At 38.5% G+C, this 25680-nt stretch overlaps 1 protein-coding gene across 2 annotated transcripts; it reads right to left on the bottom strand.

Moving 5' to 3' along the window:
• Positions 1 to 1350: 1350 nt before the first annotated feature.
• Positions 1351 to 25595, bottom strand: VPS35 (VPS35 retromer complex component). Of its 2 annotated transcripts, none has more exons than XM_004443431.3 (17): positions 25294 to 25595; positions 19912 to 20010; positions 18507 to 18603; positions 17605 to 17728; positions 16908 to 17090; positions 15074 to 15287; positions 13735 to 13818; positions 13208 to 13317; positions 11695 to 11791; positions 11442 to 11590; positions 9592 to 9799; positions 9054 to 9209; positions 7041 to 7163; positions 4762 to 4941; positions 4039 to 4278; positions 3436 to 3579; positions 1351 to 2334 (listed from the first exon to the last, which is right to left on the bottom strand). In XM_004443431.3, the coding sequence occupies exons 1-17, from the start codon at positions 25294 to 25296 to the stop codon at positions 2155 to 2157; spliced, it is 2391 nt and encodes a 796-aa protein (XP_004443488.1). In that variant the 5' UTR covers positions 25297 to 25595; the 3' UTR covers positions 1351 to 2154. The 2 variants fall into 2 exon arrangements, with proteins under 2 accessions (XP_004443488.1, XP_087276450.1); XM_087420324.1 differs by lacking the exon at positions 25294 to 25595 and adding an exon at positions 22403 to 22435.
• Between the last annotated feature and the right edge of the window lie 85 nt (positions 25596 to 25680).

Below are 25680 nucleotides of genomic sequence, written 5' to 3'. Positions count from 1 at the left end.
GTATTCTCCTTGAGTCCTTACTTTTCCAATTGTATTTCACAGAACAAGTGAATAAAATGGACATGTCAACCTCTATTCCATCATCAGGTTTATACACAGCAAATGAACACCTGCAAAGTAAAGGGTTTGCTGGACTAACAGGTTCCACAGGAAAGCTTAGCGTACTTGACAGATTTCAATGGTACTAATTCTATAACTTTGGAAGCATTTGTTCTTGTGAAAAAACCTAATGTCCTAGTCCATTCGGGCTGCCACAACAAAATACCACAGGCTGGGTAGCTCATAAACAACAGAAATTTATTTCTCACAGTTCTGGAAACTCGAAGTCCAAGATCAAGGCACCAGTATGGTTGGGTGAGGGCTGTTTTCCTGGGTTTCAGACTGCCAACCTCTGTATCCTCACATAGTGGACGGGGGCGAGCATGCCTGCTGGGCCTCTTTCTCGTACCCATTCATGAAGGCTCCACCCTCACGACTTAGGCCCACCTCCTAATAACCATCATCTTTGGGGGTTAGGATTTCAACATGAATTTTGGGGACACATTCAGACCATAGCACCTAACAAGCGCTAGACCTCTATCAATGGGAGGGGCAGAGGTGTTAAGTAATGTGGTCATTTGAAAATCTCTGTAAATTCTTTGCAATTTCTCCCTTCAAATGGTGGAGCTTAATTACTCTTACCCTTGAATATGGGCTGGACTTAGTGACTCCCTTCTAACAAAGAGAATAAGGCAAAAACGACAGTGTGTCACTTCCAAGGTCAGGTCATAAAAAGGCATTGTGTTGCCTCCTTACTGTCTGGGGTCACTCACTTGGGAAGCCAGCTGCAATGTCATGAGGACACTCAAGCAGCCCTTGGAAAGGCCCACGAGAAGAGGAAGAGGCCTCCAGCTAACGGCCATGTGAATGAGCTTGGAAGCCAGTCCCAATCAAACCTTCAGATGACTACAGCCCCAGCCAAAATACTGGTTGCAACCTCATGTGACACTCTGAGCCAGAACCACCAGCTAAGCTGCTCTCAAATTCCTGATCCCGAGAACTGTGAGATAAATGTTTGCTGTTTTAAGACAATAAGTTTGGGTATAATTTGTTACACAAGAGATAACTAATACAGGTGGGTGAGCCTTTTGGGAGTTTATGTGGAGGCATCAGGCCTAGGAAAACAGGGTAAGGCTGAGGAAAGCAAATGGGTATAAATGACTGAAAGAGAAGATGGTGCCTTGCTCAGTACATGCTTAAAACGAGAGTCATCAAGTGAGCACTGTGACCATGAGAATGTCCATTATACTCCACAGGCATTCTACTAGTTCCTTTTACCAATCAAGACAGTATGAAAGGAAAAAGGTCCAAAATTGTTAAGAGCAACTTTATTGTTTCACTGGTGCAAAAAGAAAAAAAAATCATGATAATTGTTATGATGCACTTCCCCCTAAATTTACAATAATGAAGGTTATACATAAATTATATAGATCACAAAGTTTCTATTTTATACTATTTAGAACAAAATCATTTTGATAAATATGTCCAGAGGACAACATAAGTTCTTAATGGATGGCTGAGTCCAGATATGCAAAATATAGCTTCTAGTTTTGACCACGGGGCTTTAAAATTCTCAAACATGCATTAACATATTCTAGTTTTAGGGAAAATATTACTCATGGCCTTATTTTGCATTGAGGGAAAAGCCCAAGCTGCATTTCACATACAATACTCCTTTCCTCTAAATTAATCTCAAATTGGACTAGAGAACAAAGAGACAGACACTTTCGAGTTAGTACTCCCAAGTAATGAAGGAAATTACACAATCAACAATGAAACAAAACAGAAAAAAAGGAAGGAGAGCTTCATTAGTAGATGAGATAAGTGGCATTTTGGGGTTTTTTGCTTTTTTTTTTAAAGACCACAGGAATTTTCAATAGCAGATCAATCATGCTCCTTGGGGTGATCAGACAGACCTGAACACTTATGAAGTGAGTAACTGTATTAAGGTCTTGAAGGTGAGCGTCCGGAGGTGCTGGGTAAAACACATCACAGGTAAGGAACGGGAAACCTACCTCAGCATTTCTGGAAGGCACAATCTATGGAAGGGTAACCTAGCATAATAAACCCTCACTGGATGTGCATGGGAAGGAGGATGGTGAGCCTGTTCCCTTTTTAAAGGATGAGACCTTCATAAATCGGCCCCTCAGATTCTGGTGATTCCCGCCTCAAGCGCAGATGCTCCAGCGTGTTATGAAAATGTTTGTTAATCTGCTCTGTTTCTTCACTGGACTCAAGATTTGGGAGGTCTTCTCGAATCTTTTGGATAAGCTGGTTCAAAACCTGAATTGTGACCTACAAAGAAACATGTATAATTTCACAATCAAGCATGTACCACCAAAAGTTAAACAATAATTAAATAAAAATGCTTTGAAGACCTACAACTAGAATATACAACTATGTACTGGGGCTTTGGGGAAGGGGAGGGAAAACAAAAGAAAGACTGGCAACAGATGTTAGCTCAGGGCGAATCTTTCCCAGGCAAAAAAAAAAAAATGCTTTGAGGAGCTCGTGTTACTCTCCTCAATTACCAGAGTAATTATGAGAAAAAAAGAGGTGAGGGCCGGCCCCGTGGCTTAGCAATTTAGTGCGCACGCTCCGCTACTGGCGACCCAGGTTCGGATCCCGGGCGTGCACCGACGCACCGCTTCTCCGGCCATGCTGAGGCCGCGTTGCACATCCCTAGAAGGATGTGCAACTATGACATACAACTATCTACTGGGGCTTTGGGGGAAAAAAAGGAGGAGGATTGGCAATAGATGTTAGCGCAGAGCCGGTCTTCCTCCACAAAAAAACGAGAAGGATTAGCATGGATGTTAGCTCAGGGCCGATCTTCCTCACAAAAAAAAAAAAGAAAAGAAAAAAGAGGTGAGAACATGATTCCTGGTTTGAGCAACAATTATTGACTATTCATCCAAAAAAAAAAAAAAAAGAAAATTTTAATAGAAAACAGAGTGTCATGAACCAGTGAAAGAACAAAAGCAAAATCTTATCTCACCTCCAAATCCTGACCAAGACGCACCGCTCAAAGGATAGTGCACCACCTTTACTTAGGAATTATTCTACCCTTGCATGTGATGACAAATCAGCTTACTACTGAGCATTTGTAAACTATTTTACATTTTTTAAACAGACAAGTGACTATAGTTATCTTCCTAAGCAAAAGAGATGAGAATTTTCTTTCTACTTGAAAGCACATGAGTTCTTCTGTGAGAGAGATGCATCTAGACAGAGAAGGATTTTTCACAATGAAAGAAACTAGTAGGTGGATTCTCCAAACTCTGACCCTTGTAAACAAAAAGAAAGAATGAGAATGATCAACTTTTGTATATATCAAATCTAAGAGCAGGAAGGGAAAATATTAGTTCACTAACAACACTTTATTAGTTCACTTACCGCATCATTTTCCTTTTCATAAAAATAGATATATCTGTTCAGAATTTCTATAAAAAGTTGCACTTGTAGAGAGGGATCCATGCACTGATTTGCTATTTTTAGAGCTTTCTTTAGGCATTCCATTACCCTCTTGCCTCCGTGAAGCTAGAATAAAAGGGGGAGGAGACGTATTACGGAGATTAATGAATCACAAATGTCCCACTTCACACAAGAAAATAAACACAACACTCAGTGGTTCTTTTGTGGTTTAAAGGGACAACAAGTTTCAGTCAACTTCATTTTTGTTAAAGTACACAGCTACATTTTAAAACAAACATATTATTTGTTTCATATATCTATCTATGTTTTACATTTATATATTATGTATACTTTTTAAAGGTAGTGGTATAAACTTGCTACGTTACAATATCCTCAAAGTGGAGGCTTCACCAAGGACATAACTCTCTGTACATGACTGTCCATTTCATTTCATTTAACAAAACAAAGCCATTTTTTCTGTCAGGTTTCCAAGACTCCACAGGTTTCACCTCCAGGGCACGAGGCCCCAGCAGCCATTCCCTGCCAATGATCTCCTCTCCCGTGACATGGCAGGAAGGACCCTACCTCTTCCCCATTTCTGTCTGTGTTTCTGCCAGACCAGAAGAGGTGTGCACAGGTGCTCACAGCTCGGCCCTGATCGGGCTTCTTCAGAAGTTTGGATGCAGCAAGAGCACACTGAGTCCTCAGGGGTTCATGATTCTCCTCACTGAAGCACTTCATTCTTTCAAAGGTACCGATGATCAAGGTGATGGCTGCCAGCTGTGCTTTGGAGTCACTGATTTCATCTTCATACAGAGAAAATGCCTAGGGGAGAAAGCAGAAGGGATCTTTAGGGGTGATCTACTGGAGCATTTTCCCAAGTACTTCCCACCAAAGCCTCGTCCTGTGAGACATTCTGCAGTCCCTTCAGATCAGAACGTGCTGTGCCCTCTCTTGCAGAGGCACAAGAGACAGCTGACAAAGATGGTGACAAGCTGCAACAAAGAAACTTGTTTAACTTTTGTTTAACCCAGAGTTCCCACTGAATTAACATAGGAACTTTTTTTTCCAAGAAACAGTTTTTTCCCCAAGAAACTTGGAAATCTTAAATCTCATTAGCATCCAGTAACTGATCAATTTTCCTGTTCCAAACTATGGCTACAGTATTAAGAAGTTCCCAGATGGTGGGAAAGGGGTAGTTACAAATTCAGTGAGGAGTAAATCCATGCTCAATACCACTATAACTAAAGACAGATAACTGAACAGAGCAAAACACATTCAACAACCCAGAAAGAGAACAGACATCACCTGGGACATAAATTCATATGCTACTGTTTCATGATTTTCAAAACCAATTTCTCCAGCGGCTAGAGCCCCTTGTAGAAAAAGTCGTAAGGGTAATTCTGCCAGCTCTGCTTTGATCAAAGCACTGATAGTCTGGTGAGCAAATGAAAAAATCTTCTGGCATTTCTTTTCCCATTTGTCATCCTAAAACAAGAAAAAATAGTTTAAATTACCTTAAGTTCAAGATTAACTTGCTCAAGAATATTCATTTTATATAAAACTTCTACAGAGCAAACAGGAAAAGCGATCAAGTTCCGCTCACAGTTGTCCAGTCATCTTCCTTCTGTCTCCTTTATGGAGCACACAAGTAAATCAAGCAGGATGTCCTCTCAAAACATCCACTTGAGGTTACCAGCTTTGCAATTTTTGTATTTGATATATTTTTTTCCTCATCAGAAAAGTAACACATTCCCAAATTGGACAAAAGCAGGAAAATACATAAAAGAATTTTAAAAATTAAAATCATCCCTAAATACACCACCCAACAATAATCACTGATGACATTCTGATGTGACGTCTTCCCTTCTTTTCTTCCGTGCACATGCAACATAACTGGGATCTCTGGGTGTGGTCTTGTTCTCTACTTTAAAGCAGCCACTGAGAAGAGTTCAGTGTGCTCGTGCTGCAGATAATCTGTATCCAACTTCTTTTCTTTCACTTATTTTGTCATAAGAATTTTCCTCATGATACTAAAAAGTTATTTGAAATCATTTTAATCACTGGAAAATATTCCACAAACTGGATGTAGCATAATTTACTTAACTATTCCCTTTTGGAAACAACCTGTAACACCATAATAAATGGCCTATATACATGAGGCTTTTTTGAATTCCTAATTATTTTCTTAGTATAAAATCTTAGAAGCGGAATTACTGGATCTTCTAAGGCTCTAGTTACATAATGCCAGTTTTCTAGAAAGATTGTGGTAATTCACATTCCTGCCTTTACTAGATGAGAACGAATTCTCATCACACCATTGCCATCGCTAAACCTTATTTTACTTTTCTCTTTCCCAGTTTGATTTCTAAAAAAAAACATTGTTGTAATTACTAATGAGGTTAAATATTTCATCCATGTTTGACCACCCAAATTTCTTGTCAAAGTAATCAGTTCTTTTCATAGACTTTTTACAAGGATTAAATGCAATAATCCAAATATATAGTCCTTGGCACAGTGTACGGCACATAGTAAATGTCAGTTGCTATTTTTACCGTTATATTCACAAATATCTATCTATAAAATGCTGGAAAAGGGACTGAAGGAGGGGCTGGCCTAATAAAAACTGGCCAAAAGCTGCTGTCATGTTGGTAGGTCTACTGAGTAAACCTTGTTTCTCCATTATTAGAAAATTAAGTTTACTGAGGTTTGTTCCTTAACACAAACCTGCCTGTCCAACTTTCAGGAACATTAGATTGAGGTATTTTCTACAAAACTAAACCACTGAAGACTTAAGCCATGAATCTGTGTGTAAAAGGAACACAAGTCATAAAATTATTCAGTTACAGGCTTTTAGAGAGAGGTGATGGTGCAACGCTGGGCCCTTTCACTAGGCAAAGCTAACCTGAATTAGATCTGAATTGTTACGTATTGCAACCTCTACATGAGATTACTGCATCACTGTACTTTAAAGACTCCAAGAAAACAAAACTGTTCTTAAACACTAAAGCATTCTGAGCAAATTTTGTAATAAACTTAATCAATGTCTCACAAGTGATATTTAAACACAGGAAAGACTTCTGGCATAAATTTAAACTGTGTTAATCTTTCATTTCTAAGTGTTGTTATGTGATCCTTCACCTAGTATGTAAGCTACCAACATCACCGTTAGGAACACAACACAAGATGAATAATAAATTGAGTTACTAGGGGCCGGCCCCGTGGTGTAGCGGTTAAATGTGCACGCTCCTGCCGCTGGCGGCCCGGGGTTTGGATCCCGGGCGCGCACCGATGCACCGCTTGTCAAGCCACGCTGTGGCAGCGTCCCATATAAAAGTGGAGGAAGATGGGCACAGATGTTAGCCCAGGGCCAGTCTTCCTCAGCAAAAAGAGAAGGATTGGCATGGATGTTAGCTCAGGGCTGATCTTCCTCACAAAAAAAAAATTGAGTTACTGAACCCGGGATTTTGTTATACCATTGTCTATTTTTGTACATGTTCGAAATTTTCTATAACAATAAACTAAAACACACACACAGAGGGGAGAAATAGGAAAAAAAGTAATGACATACTTAAAAGGAAACCCACCACTTTAGAATTCTCTTTGTAGCGAAAGGCCAGCTGGTAAGCTGCAAATACCAAAGGTGGCAGTGTGAAGCGGATCCGCTGATTTCCACCAGCTCCAAAATGTTTTCGTGCTGTGTTTAAAATCTGACCAAAAAACCCCAGAAAACATTAATCTTTTCCACACTATGATTAATCATTTATAAAATTAAATAGGGGCTCTAATCATCATCATCACTACCACTTTTTTAATACACACAACATACCAGGCTTTATGGCAGGCACTTTACATTTCTTATCTTGCCAAGTCATCACAATCACCCTAGAGACAGATACTAACCCCATTTCACAAATGGGGAAGCCTGAGGGTCAGAGAAGTTGTATAACCTGCCCAAGGTTACACAGCTACTCAGGGGCAGAGACTTAAATACATTTTCATACACACATGTACACAGTATACCATGTTGATAAAGACCACAGGCTCTGCAGACAGACTTACAATTGAAAAGTAGATTCTAACAGTTACTTCTTATGTGACCCTGGGCAAATTATTTACCTTCTCTTAGCTGTAAGTTTCATTTGAAAAATGGGGTAGTATATTTCTCCTAGGGTTGTTGGGAAGATCAAATAACACATGTGAAGTGTTACCAGTACCTGACACAAGGCATGTGCTCAGAAAATACTGGCTATTATTATGACACAAAAACAGCTATATGCATATTGCTGATATATCATACCTCCTAATTCAGAAAGATATTAAGACCACTTAAGTCAAAGAAAATGGCAATACACTTTAAAAGAGCAATTGTGAAACAAACGTCTAGTTGTTTCAGAAAAACCATAAGAATGCATGAAATACTTTTTAATAAGTGTGACACGCTGTGTGACATATTCAGGTCTTCTCTGATATGGCAGATGGATAAGAAGAGAATGTATTCCCCCTTCGGGGAAGTCAGAGCTAATGATCCTCACCTTAAAGGTCTCTCTGGTTATGGGCATAACCAACTGGTCACAGACAGAAGGCATACTTCCTAACTACTACACTTGATACGCAACAAAACATGAAAACACACGTAGGTATGTGTGTGACACAGCAATATAAGGGAATTAGCTGAAATATCTGAACAATCAGCCAGTCACTATGTAGAGATCACACACAGTGCCCAGAATGTTTGTCACTAAGACAAGTCAACGACTCTCACCCTACCAACAGAAATCAGCTCTTCACATTGGTCATGAAAGAGTAGAAGAGTGTCAACTACGACGAAGGAAGGAACGGAAGGAGCAAGTCAGGACTCATCCTCAAGAAACGGGCTCTTCCTCACAGCTGCATGACACTCAGCCCCACGCATCCAACAGTGGTTCAACGACTTTGCCAAACAATAACTAAGCATCTGTGCTACTTTTTATTAAAATAAATTATTCAGTCATCAGTCACCGATACTCCTACTCAGGTAACATATATCATTCATTTCACAAAGATTTATTGAGGACTAATGATAAAGAAGGAGAGAACCTTATCTGATTGTTCTTTACCAGGAAAAGGGGGTTAAAAAGAAGGCAACTTGAATTTTAAAGTTTTTTCACACATTATCAATGTGGCAAACATATACAACTATATAGTGCAAACCTTGGAAACATAAACACAATCGAATATAAGGATTGCTGCTTACGCTTTAATTTAAAGTTTATTATGACAAACAACTGAACATTTCTAAAAGCAACACAGAGTTCAAAAATAAAAATTAACATGGAATGATTACTGGACATCCAACTAAAGGAAGATAGGCTTTTCTGCAATTCTTAAGAAGTCTTCAAAAGAAACTAGACCAACCAACTTGTTCCTCATAAGCTCCAGAAGTTTACAAACAATTATACATTTATATATAAAGTCCACGAAGGTCACTTAATCTCTTATTCAGTTGCAATTCTTTCAAAACCTTCTAAGACTTCCCACTGCATTAGACCATCTGAGGCACATCTATCTGTGATTTCACCAGGCGCTGCTGAAAGGGTACAGTAAAAGTTAACTCATACCAAGTACTGCTGATCAGGGTCCTCAGAGTGCAGAAGATGAATGAATCTGCCCACAAGGCTCTGCTCATCAGCAAAGTCCTCTGGATCAGGGTCTTCTACAGGCTGATCTGGCTGATCCTGAATCAACGTGGATACCAGATTCATTATGGAATCCACCTGCAACATGGGAGACAGCAACCCACTGGGGTGAAACCATCAGCATACAAAGCCACTGCCAGTGTTTCTAGTTGTGTAAAGTTACAAAATGGTATCAACAAAACAATTCCTTTTTTGTAAGAGAGAGTATGCGTGTTGATACACATATAGACAAAACTCCAGAGAGAGATGCACCAAATGTTAATCAACAGGTGGGATTACAGTTGTTTTATAATTTCTTCTTTATACAGCTCTAATTTTCTAATTTATATAATGAATAAGCTACTTTAACTTTTTTAGTATTAAATTACCCTCCCCTCCCATCTCATGTGTCTCTCTCAAAGTCTAAAATCGTTAACTATGTTGTCTCTGTTTACCTAATGTAGCACGCTGGTATTCTTACCTGGTCTTGAGAGACAATTTCTGTATTATAATCCAGAACATTACTAAGCACGTAACAACTCATGCTCTTTCTGGACTCATAGTCAAAGTACTCAAAGAGTGGGTGAAAATGTTTTAATTTCAAGACTGTTAAAATATTGTTGTAAGTGTCAACAGGTATCTTCAAAAGTCTGGTGAGCTCCTTTGAAACCGCACTACTGGTAGCAATACTACAAAAAGAAAAACAGCAGCCTTTTAATGAATAGAGTTAACTTTCTATATACACAAATAGCACTTATTTCATAAAAATAAAAAATTTTTCATTTCTACATTAAAGGAAATGAGTCAAATGAATCACATCATCCCAAAATACTCCAATGACCTCCTTCCAAGAGGATAAAGATGCCCATCTAAACACAAGCATTTATTCATCTATTAATGTCCTATTGATACAAAATAAGATATAATAGTCTCCAACTCACGAAGAGATTGGAGTTAAAATGACTGTCTAGAATTTGATACTTCTAAGGGAAGTATTTTAAGTGGTAGTTAGACTCCTAGGGCAGCCAATAAGTACTGTATATTCATGATGAAAATAAATAGGAAGAAAAATCCATGCAAAACTAGCAATTCCACAAAACAGGAAAATGCATAAATGATTTCTTCTGCCTCAGATGTTGGTGATTAAGGAAAAGCAGGCTGAATTTAAGCTAGTAACTTGTAGGAGCATTCTGTGGAAACTGAGGAATATCCGGGCATTTATAAGACCTTTAGAGGTTGGGATTTCTAATTTTTTTTTTGTCTAATTTTACTTTAAAATTTACTTGGTGGATGAAGATATAGATACGTCACTTTTATCATTCAAGATCTGGAATGTTTTTTGGTTCACAAAAAATGGGAGTGACCAAAAGAAAAAAAGGGAATAAAAAGAAGTAAAGGAAAAAGAAACCTTCCTGATGCAACTAAACAACTGGAAGAGAGATGGAAAGGAAAAAGATTATGTGATGTAAAACTACGACTAGTATAGGGTAAGGAGGGGCCTGGCTTGATCCCATGTTCAGAAGCAGTGGAAGATGGGACAGTAAGGGGACCAACTGCCCACAATGGTCACTAGAGGATGCCACATATCGAGGACAGCATAGGTTGAGGAAACTCCGAGTAGGCAACAGAACATTATACTTTCCTTGATGGTATCAAAATCAAAGCTCAAAATAGAAAAATATTTTAGACCAATTTAATTCCCACACCTTAAATACATGAATGCCCCCAGTTTTTCACAACTTATTCACTTGTAGGAAAGTACTTCTTCTGTAAATATTGCTTGACATAAATAGTTTCCTTACCAGTTTAAAAACTAACTCAAGAGCCGGCCTGGTGGCGCAGTGGTTAAGTTCTCGTGCTCTGCTTCGGCAGCCCGGGGTTTACAGGTTCAGGTCCTGGGTGCAGACCTATACACTGCTTATCAAGCCATACTGTGGCAGGCACCCCACAGATAAAGCAGAAGAAGATTGGCCCAGGGCCAATCTTGCTCAGCAAAAAGAGGAGGATTGGCAATGGATGTTAGCTCAGGGCCAATCTTCCTCACCAAAACAAAACAACCCTGACTCATTCCTATATACGAAAGGGTCTGAATTGGAGACACTGGTCCCTGAAGACTGCTTACGGTCCATGAGCCCCCACTATTTGACCAACGGACACAACCAAGTAATTGGTCACTACTTTCTGCCCTGACTAGCACCAAGCAAGTCAATCTAACAAACTCTTAAAACAAGACAAATGCTAGCATTTCAAAAAGGAAGTGAGAAAGAAAAACAAATCTAGGACAAAAAAGTGCTTTATGAGGGTTTCTTACAAAATATAACTTTGACTTACTGTTCAAGGTTGAGCTTATTAAATATCTCCACTGTTGTTTCTAGAACTTTATCAACATAGTCCACACGATCAGGGTAACACTTCATAGCAAGATTAATGAGAGAGACTTGTAAAGATACAACATCCTCCGAAGGCATGTCTTGTCTAGACTGGAAAGTTTAGAAAAACAGAATTTATTTTAAACAGTTACAAAAGGATCTACTACCTGGGAAGTTCCACAGTTTTGAGAATTTAAGAGAAAAGCCAGACAGACCTGTATTACTGTAGCCACCTGCTGGGAAAATATGTCAAAAAGTTTAATATCTGCTGGGATTCCAGGTCCATCTTCACGGTGAGCAAATAAAGCTAATCTGAAAAAGAAAATAATCTTTATTTAAAAAGATATGGGGATCTGGGTAGTGAGATCACGGATGACATTTCATTCTTTATGCTTTTCTGTATTTTCTACAAAAGTATTTCTCCTAGAACATTAAAAAAGGACACAGAATGTAGCTGATCATTCCCTCAATTCATTTTTAACTGAAGAGTTTTGTCAATGATGCCCTATTTCTTTAAACCATGCTTTATACTATACATAAATACATTTTCAACAGGCCAATTTTGCCAAATTCCCTTAAGCCTATTTAAGTATATAGAGATAGAAATGCATCATAGTGACAAATCTATTGAAGTCATGATTATAAAAATAATCTTTAAAAGATAAAAAGTACATAGACTATTTTATGACGCTGCGTTTTTATTAAAGTTTAAAACACAACTAATTCCAGAAGCAGTACAGTTAACTTCTACTTCCCATATTTTAAACTATTCAAAACAATGTGCGTTCCATTATCATTATTAGATTGTCATGATTACAACTGGATCCACATTTTGTTATGCAGAGAAAAATCACCACTGACAGGAATGGCTAAGTGACATTATACCCGACATTGGAAAATCCACTTACTAGCTTCCATTGAGAGTACGCTCAATTAACATATAATTCTTAATGCCCAGGATTCAGCTGATAATTTGGAGAATTCTGCTATATAAATTCTCAGACTTTAAAACTAATAACTTAGATATTTAAAATATAACAAAAGGCATTTGCAGAAATAAATCTTCACTTGGGTTTCTGATTTCATAATGTCAACGATGTGTATGCTCACAAGTAGGACACACACTAGGTACTAGCATTCAGCATGTTGCCAAGCAGGCACTCATTAAAGCCATTACCAAAGGCCAAGTTTCATACTTTTAACCAAGGCGAAAGGCTGAAAAAGTAAAACCTAAGCTAAAGGGGATCTACTAACATATTTAATACTTGAAGATTCTTCTTTAAACAATGTGACGACAGACTTTAAACAATGTGATTACCTGAACATTCTTAATCATCTATATCTTATGGCTATCTGATAAAGAAGACTCCAAATCAAATTGGTTCCCACCAAAAGATAACCTTCATCATGGTAAAAAATTTTGTTCTTTGGTGATCTTTGGATTTGTAAGATTTAAATGATAGGTCTGTATAACAATGTCTTTAGATGCCAATTAATTGCAGATTAGAAATATTCATCATCTCCCTGCCTCTTGCATAATTAAAAGCTAAACTTCTTTCATGCCTAAACTAGGCAAGCACTTAGTAGATACTCATAGAACTAAATAGTGTAATTACGTTAAAATCATTAATATAATAAACAGGTAACAGAAACAAATAATTCACGAAAAGGTTTTAAATTCATTATTCTCAAGTCAGAACATTGCCCTCCAATGTTGGAAGCTCTTACCTATCAATTAAAGCAATGATTATGTTTTTCACATTTACATTTTGGTGTAACTCAGCACAGGCCCGAAGAAAAGGATTCAAAGTTTGAAGATGGAATTCATCAGGGAAAACCTGAAAATAAAATAATAATTGACTGATACAAGTAAAAGCATTTCACATTATATTCTGGACTTACTTATGGTATTTCAAGTTCATATTTGTGGAAAAAATCATTTAATCTCATACAACTAAATTCAAATATATTACTTTTAAGTTTCTCCAAACATAAGCCCAGACAGAAATATTCCACTCACCAAAGTATGCCTACAACTAAACTAAAACTACGAGACCTAGAAAACTTGGAAGTTACTCTTTCCCACCTTTGTGGGGGAAAAACACATCAATACAAAGATCAAGTTAGTACAAGAAAGGAATTCTTTATTCAGGAGAGCTTATTTTCTACTCTATCAAGAATTTTTTCAAAATGATAAAAGTTAAAGAAATATAAAATGAGTTCTTGAAGAAAATGAAATAAATGTTCTCACCTACCTGAATAATACACTCCATGAGATATTCTTGAGCCAAAGCATCCCTACAATTCACAACTTGCTCCAATATGCCAGTCAAAACAATCTAAAAGAGAAAAAAAATGTTAAGAGTTAAAAGATTATTTTCAAAATTTTAAATTATTCCTCTAATAACACATTTCAACTATTAATTTGAAAATCATATTTTAGATTTTTCTCACCCATACTTCATTTCTAGATTAAACTTTCAAGTTTTACAGAAGAATTTTTAAGTAAAAATTTTTTTATTTTTAAATAAAAAATTCTGGGTTTCTATTTAGTAAAAGACATTTAGGACGAAGTCCAGTTCATCAATTTTTTCTCTTTTATGGTTTGTGGGTTTTGTGTCCTAAGAAATCTTTGTCTAATCCAAGGTTATAAAGATTTCTTTTGTGTTTTATTCTAACAGTTTTATAGTTTTAGATTTTATATTTAGGTCTCGGATCCATTTTTTAAGTTTTTCTACATAGTATGAGGACAGGTCACAGTTCAGGGGTTTTGTTTGCATCTACACGTCCAATTGTTCCAGAACCATTGGTTGAAAAAGTTGCCTTCGCAGCTTTATCAAAAATAATTGAATACAGGGGCCAGCCCAGTGGCGTAGCGATTAAGTGCGCACGCTCTGCTTCAGCGGCCCAGGGTTCGCAAGTTCGGATCCCGGGTGCGCACCGATGCACCACTTGTCAAGCCATGCTGTGGCGGCGCCCCATATAAAGGAGAGGAAGATGGGCATGAATGTTAGCCCGGGGCCAATCTTCCTCAGCAAAAAGAGGAGGACTGGCATCGGATGTTAGCTCAGGGCTGATCTTCCTCACACACACAAAAAATAAAATAATTGAATACATATATGTGGGTCTATTCTGAATTGTCTATTTCAACGGTTGGCAAATCTAGCTCAATGCCTGTTTTTGTAAATTGCTTCCACGCTGTCTGTGGCTCCTTTTGCACTACACCTGCAGAGTTTAGTAGAGGAGCACCATATGGCTTGCAAAGCCAAAATATATTTATTATCTGGTCCTTTACAAAAAAGTTTGTCTATTCCTGCTTTATTTTCCTCCACTGACTTACGTGTTGATCCCTTTCACCGATACCACATTACCTTACTGCAAATCTTTAGAGTAAATCTCAATTTAAGAAAAATTGGTATCTTGATAATACTGAGTCTTCCAATCCACAAACACAAACTCAAAATACATCTTTTGGTTTATCTAAGTCTTCTTTTCAATGTAATATTATTTAACAAAAATATTTCGATTTTAAAAATTGGACTTCAAATTACATTTCATGACATAAAAAAACATGGCAAGTAAAAAGACATAAACCTGTTTGTAACGTTCCACATTTACACCTTCCAACTGACTGAGGCGCACCAAATTTGTTCCCACTAGAATTCTCAGTTCTTGTCTTTCTCGTTCTCTTTTTTCTCTATCTCGGCTATGTCCCTGATGTTGCATTCGCACCCACAGCTTGTTCATTTCTGCAAAGTTGAGCAGTACGAAATCCATGGAATCACTGATATCACCAGTTGTTTCTTCACTGCAAAGAAACAGTTGGAAAAATCTTCATATTCAGCATTTAAATTATAAGACCAACTTACTATTACCCCTCTCCTATGTGCATTTCCTTTTTATCCCTTTAATACACCAATGCTTTATACAAAACACTTTCAACTTCACTGGCTTAGTGTTCAGTTTCAAGAGGAACAGACTTAAGAGAAAAAAAATACCAGGGAGAGGATACAGTGTAAGTTTAAAGGGACAAAATACGTTCCCCCACACCCCTTCCTGGGCCAACTAGACTTGTCCTTATAGCAACTCCATTAATTCAACAAGTTTCAAAAATTTGACACTTATAATGTACTGTTAATTACATTATTTTATTGTTGAATATTTTATGTTTTCAATTGGAATGTAAGCTTTGTGAAGGAAGAGACCATGTATTTCCTGCTTATTTTTATATCTCCTAAGATGGGGAACTTAGTAGTTTTCAAAATTTTTTATTGATTGCCTAATTAAATGTTCAAAACTAAGAGTCAAATCAGAATAAAGCAAATAACCTCACTATCTTCTCTACACTATTAAATTTTTTTCTTTTCTATACTGTTTAAATTTTTGGTCACACGCATGGTAAAATTTTATATTTTTTCTTTTCAAAAGGAATTGATGCAGATATACTAAAAACTGCTGAAATGTACACCTTAGAAACAAATGAATAAATAAACTTAAAAAAAGGAATTAAGTTCCTGAATCTAGGAAACCTGTCACATGAACAGTTCACCCAGTTGGTTGAAGACCACAGCCAGCTGACCACCTGCCATTTTGTGAGATAAAAGCACAACGGACTTGGATGCTGGAATGCTGGTCATGCAAGAGACAGGGTTCTCTCTGAATGGCTTTTGTTTTTTCTGTTTTGGAGTTAATATCTTATTTGTGTGGACAGATAATTAAAATCACTCATGTTCTAGGGTAACTAGCAGTTCACAAATTATAAAAACTGACAGACATTTAAGAAATAATATGAAAATTGGCTAGCTCATGCAAAATGTTAAGCACACTTCATTATTTCATCGCAAATACAATTTTCAAAATGTAACTCATTTAAAAAGTTATATTTTCAAATAATATTTAACGGAACAGAAAAATGCTCTCAATTATGTTAAATTTTACAAGCAGGTTCTAATAATCCACAGACATAATTTTCATAAGAGTACATCTTGTATCATACCACATATCCTGAAGAGTAAAGGAAATTTATACAAGAGATGCTACCAGTGACTGACCGTGGGTAGGAGAATTATTGATATTTATTCTTTTCTATATACTTTTCTATACTTTTTATATCATCTACAACAAAAAAATATTACAACTAAATCAAGAAAGAAAAGCAATGGGGCCAGCCCAGTGCCATAATGGTTAAGTTCGTGCACTCTGCTTCGATGTCCGGGGGTTCACAGGTTTGGATCTCAGGAGTGGACCTACACACCACTTATCAAGCCATGCTGTGGTGGTGACCCACATACAAAACAGAGGAAGACTGGCACAGACGTTAGCTGAGGGACAATCTTCCTCAAGCAAAAAGAGGAAGACTGGCAACAGATGTCAGCTCAGGGTTGATCTTCCTCACACCCCCCCCAAAAAAAGAAAGAAAAGCACTTACTCTGTTGGCTCTCCTTCATCAGGTAAGATATTTCTGGTACACTGAAGAAGATAATTTCGAAGAAACAGACCTCTCAAGGGATGCTGCACGCCACGGCACATTTCTACCAAATCTTTCAAAATATCTTTCCTTGACTGAGGAAATGACTTGACATATACAACTCCAACTGTGATCAACAAATAACTAGGAGAATTATGAGGAAACATTTGATTAGAAATAAAATATTCAAGTCAACAATTTGATTATGTCCAAACATACTAAATAAACTAAATACAAACATATTAAATAAACAAGACAAGGACCACGTTTTCTCCAGCACAATGAAGAAAACATCATCTGATTTAAAATATAAGCATTCATTGACACCCCCCAAATTTATATATACTCATTCATATATATATATATCATCATCACCTTTAAACATATTAGGAAGAGAATAATTATCATGATATTAATTTTTCTAGTACTTAAGAGATTAAAGAAAATATGTCCATTTTTTTCTTTCTAAAATTCTCAATATTTTATATAAAAAGTAAAATTACACTCTAAAACCTTAAAAAAAACTACCAAAATGTTAATCTCTATTCGTTAAGAAATTAACCTTAAAATTGGTTTTTAAAAAATACTGCTGATTTTAAAGGATATAACATAAAGTGGGAAATGCAGCTATAAAGCTCTCAGATCCTCAATTACTTACAGCCTTGGGATGATGTTTCCAGCATACTGTACGAGTTCGTAGAGATCTGCCACTTTCCTCCCTTTAGCAAACTCATCGGTCAGGTAGACCTCCAAGTAGTGCAGTTCATCAGAAATAGCCATATCTTTTCGTTATGATTAAGGACTCAAACAAAGCTAAGCCAACTGAAGTGATACTCTGGAACTTGCTGGAGTCAATAAACTACTGGGCAGAGATCTGAAATGTTAGTTCTTTAAGAGAGCATGTTTAAGTGAAGACAGAATTTTACCTGGGCTTTCCTTACTTTAAAATAAGGGTTTAAAAAGATATCTGGTGAACCGGCCCCGTGGCTGAGTGGTTCAAGTTCCACATGCACAGATCCACTCATCAGCCATGCCGTGGCAGGCAACCCACGTACAAAATGGAGGAGGACTGGCACAGATGTTAGCTCAGGGAGACTCTTCCTCAAGCAAAAGAAAGAGGAACACTGCCAACAGATGTTAGCTCAGGGCCAATCTTCCTCACCAAAAAAAAAAAAAAAAACATATCTGGTCAAACAAAGTAGTAAAAACAAGGACTGCCTATCAAACTACTAAAGGGTTTTGAGATGGCAAATCACTGAATTCCTTTCCATTTCAGAGTCCTGCACGACTAAATCTAAGCATTAAAGAATCAACTCAAGATCCTTCGTGAAAGGTCTGAAAATTGAGATATAACAACAACCAATTTAAAGAAGTTTCAGCATAGAAGTAGGTTTCTGATACTAAGCTTTTCTTTTTCTCACTTAGCACATTTGCATGGAGGAGTACTATTTGGTTAAGATAATATAACTCCAGAAAAACTTAATATGGAACAAACAAAATAAGCCCTTATCAAGAAAAAAGTATGGTTGAAACATTCATTCTTCAACATTCAAAAGATACAAAGTTCATAGTAGCTCTTTGGTGATAACATAGAAGTCCGGAGCTCACCAAGCATATTAGAAGCATGTTTCAGAGCATCCATAAGCTTGTTTTTGTCCTACAGAAATACCAAGAGAATTGATGAGAATGCTTAATTTAAATAAACATTTACCTTGGTTACATCAAGTCTTTCATCAAGGACTTGTTACACAGTTTTGAAAGTATACAGCACTTAAATTATTTTAATCACATAAAAATCACGTTTAGTTTCACCCTGCCTTCTTTCTACTGAAAAGAAAATGATGTCTGATTCCTCACCAGGGCTGCAGAGCTTAGCAAGTCTCACATGTTTAGGACTGCAGGCTCTAATCTTTACAACCCCTAGTGACTATGAAACCAGCTCTATTAACTCACATTTTACCTGCAATCAGAAAGCTGGCAGACTGATTCTTCTGAAGCAAGATATTATTCTGACAACGACCGTGTCATAGATTAAAGACTCTTCAGAGATGTCTGGAATGACTATTCCTGTAAATATGCTTTCCTCCTCACACTGCCCACGCGTCCCACGTAACACAAAAATGCAGACAATTCCTTTAGGTACAAGAAACACTATTCCTACACAGAAAGAGAGAGGCAAGCAACAGCAAGCTCCACGCCCACCATTTTCTCCACTCCAAGACTTTTTTTTTTTTTTTTTGCAAATTTGTTTGCAAGGAAAGCAATACAATAGATACAATTGGTTAAAAGAGCATATTACTAAGCTTTAGAAACTGTAAGACACTTTACAAAGCTAAGATATTATCATCATCATCACAGCAATTTATAAATTGAAGTACCAGCCTATTTGGTACCATTTCCTAAATTTTAATCTAGAGAATCTATAGTTTCTACACAGATTATCTCCTACGCTATCCTTTAGAATATGAAAATATATAAATAAGTATAATTTTTAAGCAACTTTCTGCAAAAAATATATCTAGTCAGGACAGAAATAAAAGCCTTCAAGATAGAAAAAAAGATGAATAATTTAAATTGAAAGAACTTAAATCATTTGTTCAATGAATATTTTTTAAGCACTCATTATATGTCAAATATTCCTCGGGTTTCAGGTATAGAACCACTAACGCCAGTAATTCAGATCAGATATTGGTATGGTGATAATACAGTCATGTGTAAACAGGAGGCAGGGCCTCTTGCCCTCACGGAGCTTACACTCTGGCAGGGAAGACAGACAATCCCAGGGCTGTCTGTTTGACACTGCTCCACACAGTGCTGAGGGAGGTGAGACTAAAGACAGATGCTGGGGGACACTGAAGATTAGATTCACCGGAAGCAGTGGTGCTACATGACTTGAGAAAACACTGCAGACGCATCCTTACAAACACACAGACCGCAACTGTGCCTCTCACACTGTCATTCTTACCAGGCATCTCTTCATCTGGAATGACTGGACCTTCACAGCCTGTATGGCTTCATCCAAGAGCTTTTCCTGCTCATCCTGAGGTGACTGCTGTGTTGTAGGCTGAAAAATAAAAACTACTTCCATGAACGTCTCATTAGCACTCTTTTCCAGCAAATCTGTTATTTCTATAGTTCTAGCCATAGTCCTTTTCCAAGGCTTTCATATAAGGTTCATTCCAGTTCTACATCTCAAACCCATTTATCAATTTTTGACAACTACTGAACAGAGAGCTATCTCCAATCACTGAAGTTAACAGCATGAAGATTCCTTAAAGTAACCTCTATACAGAGTAACGTGTATAGAGAATTTTTTCTTTCTCTGAAACTGACTCAACATTCTTGTAGCAGGTTGGCCTCAAGAAACATGACGTGGTAGTTTATGGCTGCCTGTATTCTTCTAATATGCTCTGAATCCAACTAGAACATAGCCATCAACCAATCTAATTCTTGTGATAGGTATAGTCTAACCCAAATCTCTAAAAGCCTCTTTTTCTCTAGACTACTTTTCATCTGCATTTTAGTCTATTTTTAGACAAACCAAGGAACTAGTTTATGAGAACAATGACTCCTTTAGGAAATAGATAACAAACAAGTAAACAGCTTAGAAGTAAAATAGCTGAAATTATTGTTAGTGACTTGTAGTGGAACACAAGAGCATAAAGAGCATTCTTCTCAAGTACCCAGCTTGTAATTTCAAACAGAGAGAGTTACAGTTATAATGGACAAAATATATCTAGATACTCTTCTCTTTGTCATCAGCAAAAACCTGCTTCCAAAATGAGTGAGATCTACTTGTCAAGCAGAATTAACCATTCTGTCCTTTACGTTGTACAAACACTGTGTTTACCCTTCTACTACAGCATGCATCACTTTATAATCATAAATGATGGTCATTTTTACATCCCTGGGACCCAACACATTGCCTGACACACAATGGATGCTTCATAAATGTTCACCGTATAAATGAGCGAGCTGGTTTTAGAATGCTTAGATTACATATTTAACAAAAAATGACTAAAGAATCAACAGATGAATGGACAAATTATGGTATATACATAAAATGGAACATCATTCAATCATAAAAAAGGAATTAAGTATTGACACATGCTACGTGAATGAACCTAGAAGACACTAAGCCAAGTGAAAGATGCCAGACACAAAAGACCACATATTGTATTTGCATGTAATGTCCAGAATAGGTAAATCATCCACAGAAACAGAAAGCAGACTAGTGGTTACCAGGAGGGAGAGTAGAGGAATAACTGCTTTTGAGTACAAGGCTTCCTTCTGGGGTGATAGAAATGTTTTAGAACTAGATAGAGGTGGTAGTTATACAACATTGTGAATGTACTAAATGCCACGGAATCATTCACTTTCAATGGTTAACTCTATGTTATGTGAATTTCACCTTAATTAAAAGAAAATGACTAAAGACAGAATGCCTCTCATACAATGAGCTAGAAGGTGGAAGACAAGGACTTACATATAAACGTGAAAGTTAAATCTGGTCTGTTCCACTATCGAAAACAATCAAAACAACACAATTTTGAGATTAACAAAAGGCACACAAAACCCACTTCTGAACTACAATCATTTAAAAAAATTGAAAACTTTCTTGGTCTAATTTTGGAAAGAGAAAAAAGTTAATTGACTAATAAGCAATGCCAAGCATCTCTCTTTATTTTTCTCTATGGCAAACTTGTAAACTGTTTCTCAGCAACCGTACTTCTTGAGAAGCATAAATAAATGTCAAAGAAAAAGCTGTCTTTTAAACTAAATGTAAAGGGAACATTCACTTATACCACAGAACTATTAGTGTAAAATGTTGGTCTCAGAGGCAAGGATGACATGAGCGTTTAATTAACATTCAGACTTAATAAAATTCACTATTCATTATGGGCTAGTCCTCTGAGAACTTCAGGGAGACCAAGCTATGGTTTGGATATTTTTGGCTCTTTACTTCTGATGCAATAGATTTAACAATTATTAGAATCAAGGATTTCATTAAGTTCAGCTGATCAACTTAGAGACAGGTAGTGATACACCAGGATTTTTAAAATTTTTATTATTACATTTCTATTGTGGTAAAATATATATAATATAAAATTTGCCATTTTAAACATTTTCAAGTGTACAGTTCAGTGGCATTAAGTATATTCACACTGTCTTCCACCTCCAGAACTTTTTCATCTTTCCAAAAGGAAACTGTGTGCCCATTAAACAATATCTCCCCATCCCCTCACTCCCACCCCAGACAACCACCATTTTACTTTCTTTCTCTCTGAGTCTGACTTCTCCAGGTACCTCATATAAGTGGAATCATACAGTATTTGTCCTTTTGTATCCAGCTTGTTTCACTTAGCATAATATCTTCAAGGTTCATCCGAGTTGTAGCATGTGTCAGAATTTCCCTCCTTTTAGAGGCTGAACAATATTCCATCGTATGTACATACCAAATTTTGTTTATCCATTCATCCATCAACGGACACTTGGGTTGCTTCCACCTTTTGGCTACCGTGTATAATAATTATCTTTATATAGCAAATAAAACTGTGGTTATAAAGAGATTACAAAAATCCTTGTATAGAAGTGACTAGATTCAGTTATCTACAAACAACTAAAATTTTAGCAAAATTTTTCTATTTTGTATCAAGTGAGTTTAAAATTAATAGAAACACAAACACAAAATGCAGACAATTACAGACTTACTACAAAGTAGGCTACAAATGAAGAGATAAAGCTATAATAAAGAAATGTATTTTTTACATATTACTCGTAAGACAATGCAGTTATCATACAGACAGCTATTCCAAGGGAGTGTCTTGATGCCCTTCCTTGGAAGTGTTGCATAGAGAAGGAACAGTTATAACATTAACATTCTCTCATTAAACACAAGCCGGTTAACGAATGTCTCCTCACTCATGAAAGTGGTGTCATTTACAAATTACTCTGCACTTAGCAGCTACATGGATCAGAGAAAAATGGCAACACTATAGAATCAAGATCAAATTAACATTTGTAATTAGGCCCATTTTAGCTTGAGACCCAAGCCAAACAGCCCTCCCAAGTCTACACAGTTATAAGGTGTAGAGAAAAGCAAAGGTCATCATGACCTCATCACTTACAAAACTACTCTCCAAAACATTGTGCTTTCATTTCCTCTTCTATCAAACAGGGATAATAAGAGTACTTATATCACCGTTACGAGGAATAAATGAAATGACACAGATAAAGCTCAAAACATGACCAGCGCTTAGTAATAAGCATTTCATAAGCACTACCATTATTATTATATCCCCCTCAGATACCAGCAATTATCTCCACCCATCCTCTCTCTCCACTCATATGCTGTACATGTAATCTAACAATACAATGCAAATCAACCGTAAAATGAAAATAACCAATCTCACAAATACAGAATTTCATCAGGTTAATGAAAGTGCTATCTAAAAAATGATGATAAGGCACAAAATAATAATTGAGGTAGGGAGAACTAAGGATGACGAAGGGCTGGGAACTTCAAAACCTAATCTGAACACCAAACTGTCTCCAGCTTCCTTTACCAATAGATTTTCCCAGGAATCCTATGATGGCACACAACCTGAGTATTCACTTCTCCCAGCTTTATCTATTGGCAATACCCTCTCTTCTCCACCTGGAGAATCTCTGCTAACCCTCCTCAGAGTCTCAGGTCACATGTTACTGTCCCAAGCTCCCCAGGCAGAACTCTGTCTCCCTCCATGACCCCACACACTGAGTTGACAGTGCTAGTAAAGCAATCCTCAGAGTGTACTATTACATTAAGTTCCACAAGCATGTCTTCCCCGCTAGACTCTTAAGTTCTTTGAAGGCAAGGACTACGTTTATTTCTAGGGCCTAGCACAGTCCACAGCACGCAAGATGCTTGATGCATTGAATTGGATCCTAGAATTTTAGGATGGCGAAGGGCTAAAGAGGCCAACACTTGTTTTCAGATGCAAAAGAGAGACTCAAAAAAGACTGAGTGACTTGCCCAAGTTACAAAGACAGTGGCTGTAACAAGACTGATACTCAAGTTTTCTTTCCCAATAAAATTTATGAGGACAGGACTGTGTGTCCGGCTCACTGCCCCAAACTGGTTCACCCAGCACAGAACCATACTATACCGGGTGTATGGTAGATCCTCAACTGAATGCTTTCATTACAAAACACTATGTCAATCCATAAACGTTGAGAAACAGACAAATCCTCATTAAATTTTTGCACCATTCTTATATCAATTCCCAACTGCAAAAATTCTGCGACAAGCAAAATCACCTTGTATAGCAATATATTATATTAAAGCAGTATATGTCAAACATTTAATTGTTTTCTGGTATTAACACGTTTAAGGTGAAGCCCGTTTCCAGGCTTACAGGTTTTCAGAAGCCTGTCTACATAAAATGAATAGTGAGATAATTAAAACTGACACACAGTACACCAACACGCAAAAACATTTACACAGTGCAGACTACGCCAAACGCTAATAAAATGCAAGTGACAAGTCGCCTTTGTGGAAATGAGATACAAAGAGTCACATTTTGAGGAAGTTCAAGTTTACAGGCCAACAGTCACACCAAGACCTGCAGCGATCACGGAGAGGCGCTAAGAAGAATGCCTGCTTCCAACAAGTAAAATACTTAGACTTCATCAATGGGGAGACACTACGGGCGCCAGGGCGCCCAACGAACCAGCGTGAGAGGACACGAGTGGCCTCCCTTCCGCCTGCCAGGATTAACGTCCATCAGACAGCAGCGGGCTTTCCAGGAAACGCACGGGAGCGAGTCCCTAGCACTCGCGGACAGACGCTGCAGCCCGAGGGGCTCCGAGGCCGAGGAGGCCAGGGCACCACTGCGGCCCCTCTGGGGGTACTCCTTGCACAAGAAAGGAGGAGGGCCGGCACGGCTACCAGGCACGAAGGTGGAAACGCCCCTCGGGGAGCCACCTCTGGGCGGGTCCCGACACCCCCGGCCCAGCCTGACGCTCCGACCCGGCCATCGGACTCCCGCCAAGGCGGGGCGGTGGCTAACCCTGCCCAGACGCGGCCGCAGGCCTTCACGGACCCCGAGAGCCCACAGGCCGAGACACCCCTCCGAGAAGCCGCCCTGTTTCAAGGCAACGGCCACGGCCAGGAGCCGCCGCCCACCCGGCCCGCATCGGCCCGCCTGCGGCCTTCCCGGCCTGCCCCACCCTGCAGGCCACGCCGCGTGGGTGTCGGCCCCGGTCGGGCCGCGGGCCCCACTCCGCCCGCTGGGCTCCAGGGCGGGGGGACGGCGCAGAGGCCGGAGAAGGGTCAGCCCGGGGCCCGCTGCCCCTCGGCACTCACCATGGCGACTCCTGGAGCAGCGGCAGCACCCACTGCGCGGAGCCTACCGCGGTCAGGTGACGCCCCGGCCCCTGCACGCCCCGCCCTCGCTAGCCCCGCCCCCGGACCCTGCAGGGGCTCCCCGATTGGCCCGCTTCGAGGAACCAAAGTCTCGCGTGTCTAGCGGCCCTCGCTCCTCATCGCTGGACTCGCGGACCTGGGCTTCACAGTGTGTGAGAGGGCGGGGCGGCGCAGAGTAGCAGGGAATTGGTCGCTGGCAGGAAGGAGACAGCGGGAGGGAAAGGCAACGTCAGACGAGTTTGTCAAGAAGTGAGGGACGGAAGGAAGGGAGGCCGCCCGTCCACCTGCAGCTGCGTGAGAGCGTGCACTCGTAATGCGCACGCGCAC

The sequence above is a fragment of the Ceratotherium simum genome, chromosome 30 (genome assembly GCF_057802395.1).
Source record: "Ceratotherium simum simum isolate JZ-2026a chromosome 30, ASM5780239v1, whole genome shotgun sequence".
Classification (NCBI taxonomy): domain Eukaryota; kingdom Metazoa; phylum Chordata; class Mammalia; order Perissodactyla; family Rhinocerotidae; genus Ceratotherium; species Ceratotherium simum.
Note: the sequence above shows the minus strand (reverse complement) of the source record. Positions and strands in the feature narration are given on the sequence as shown.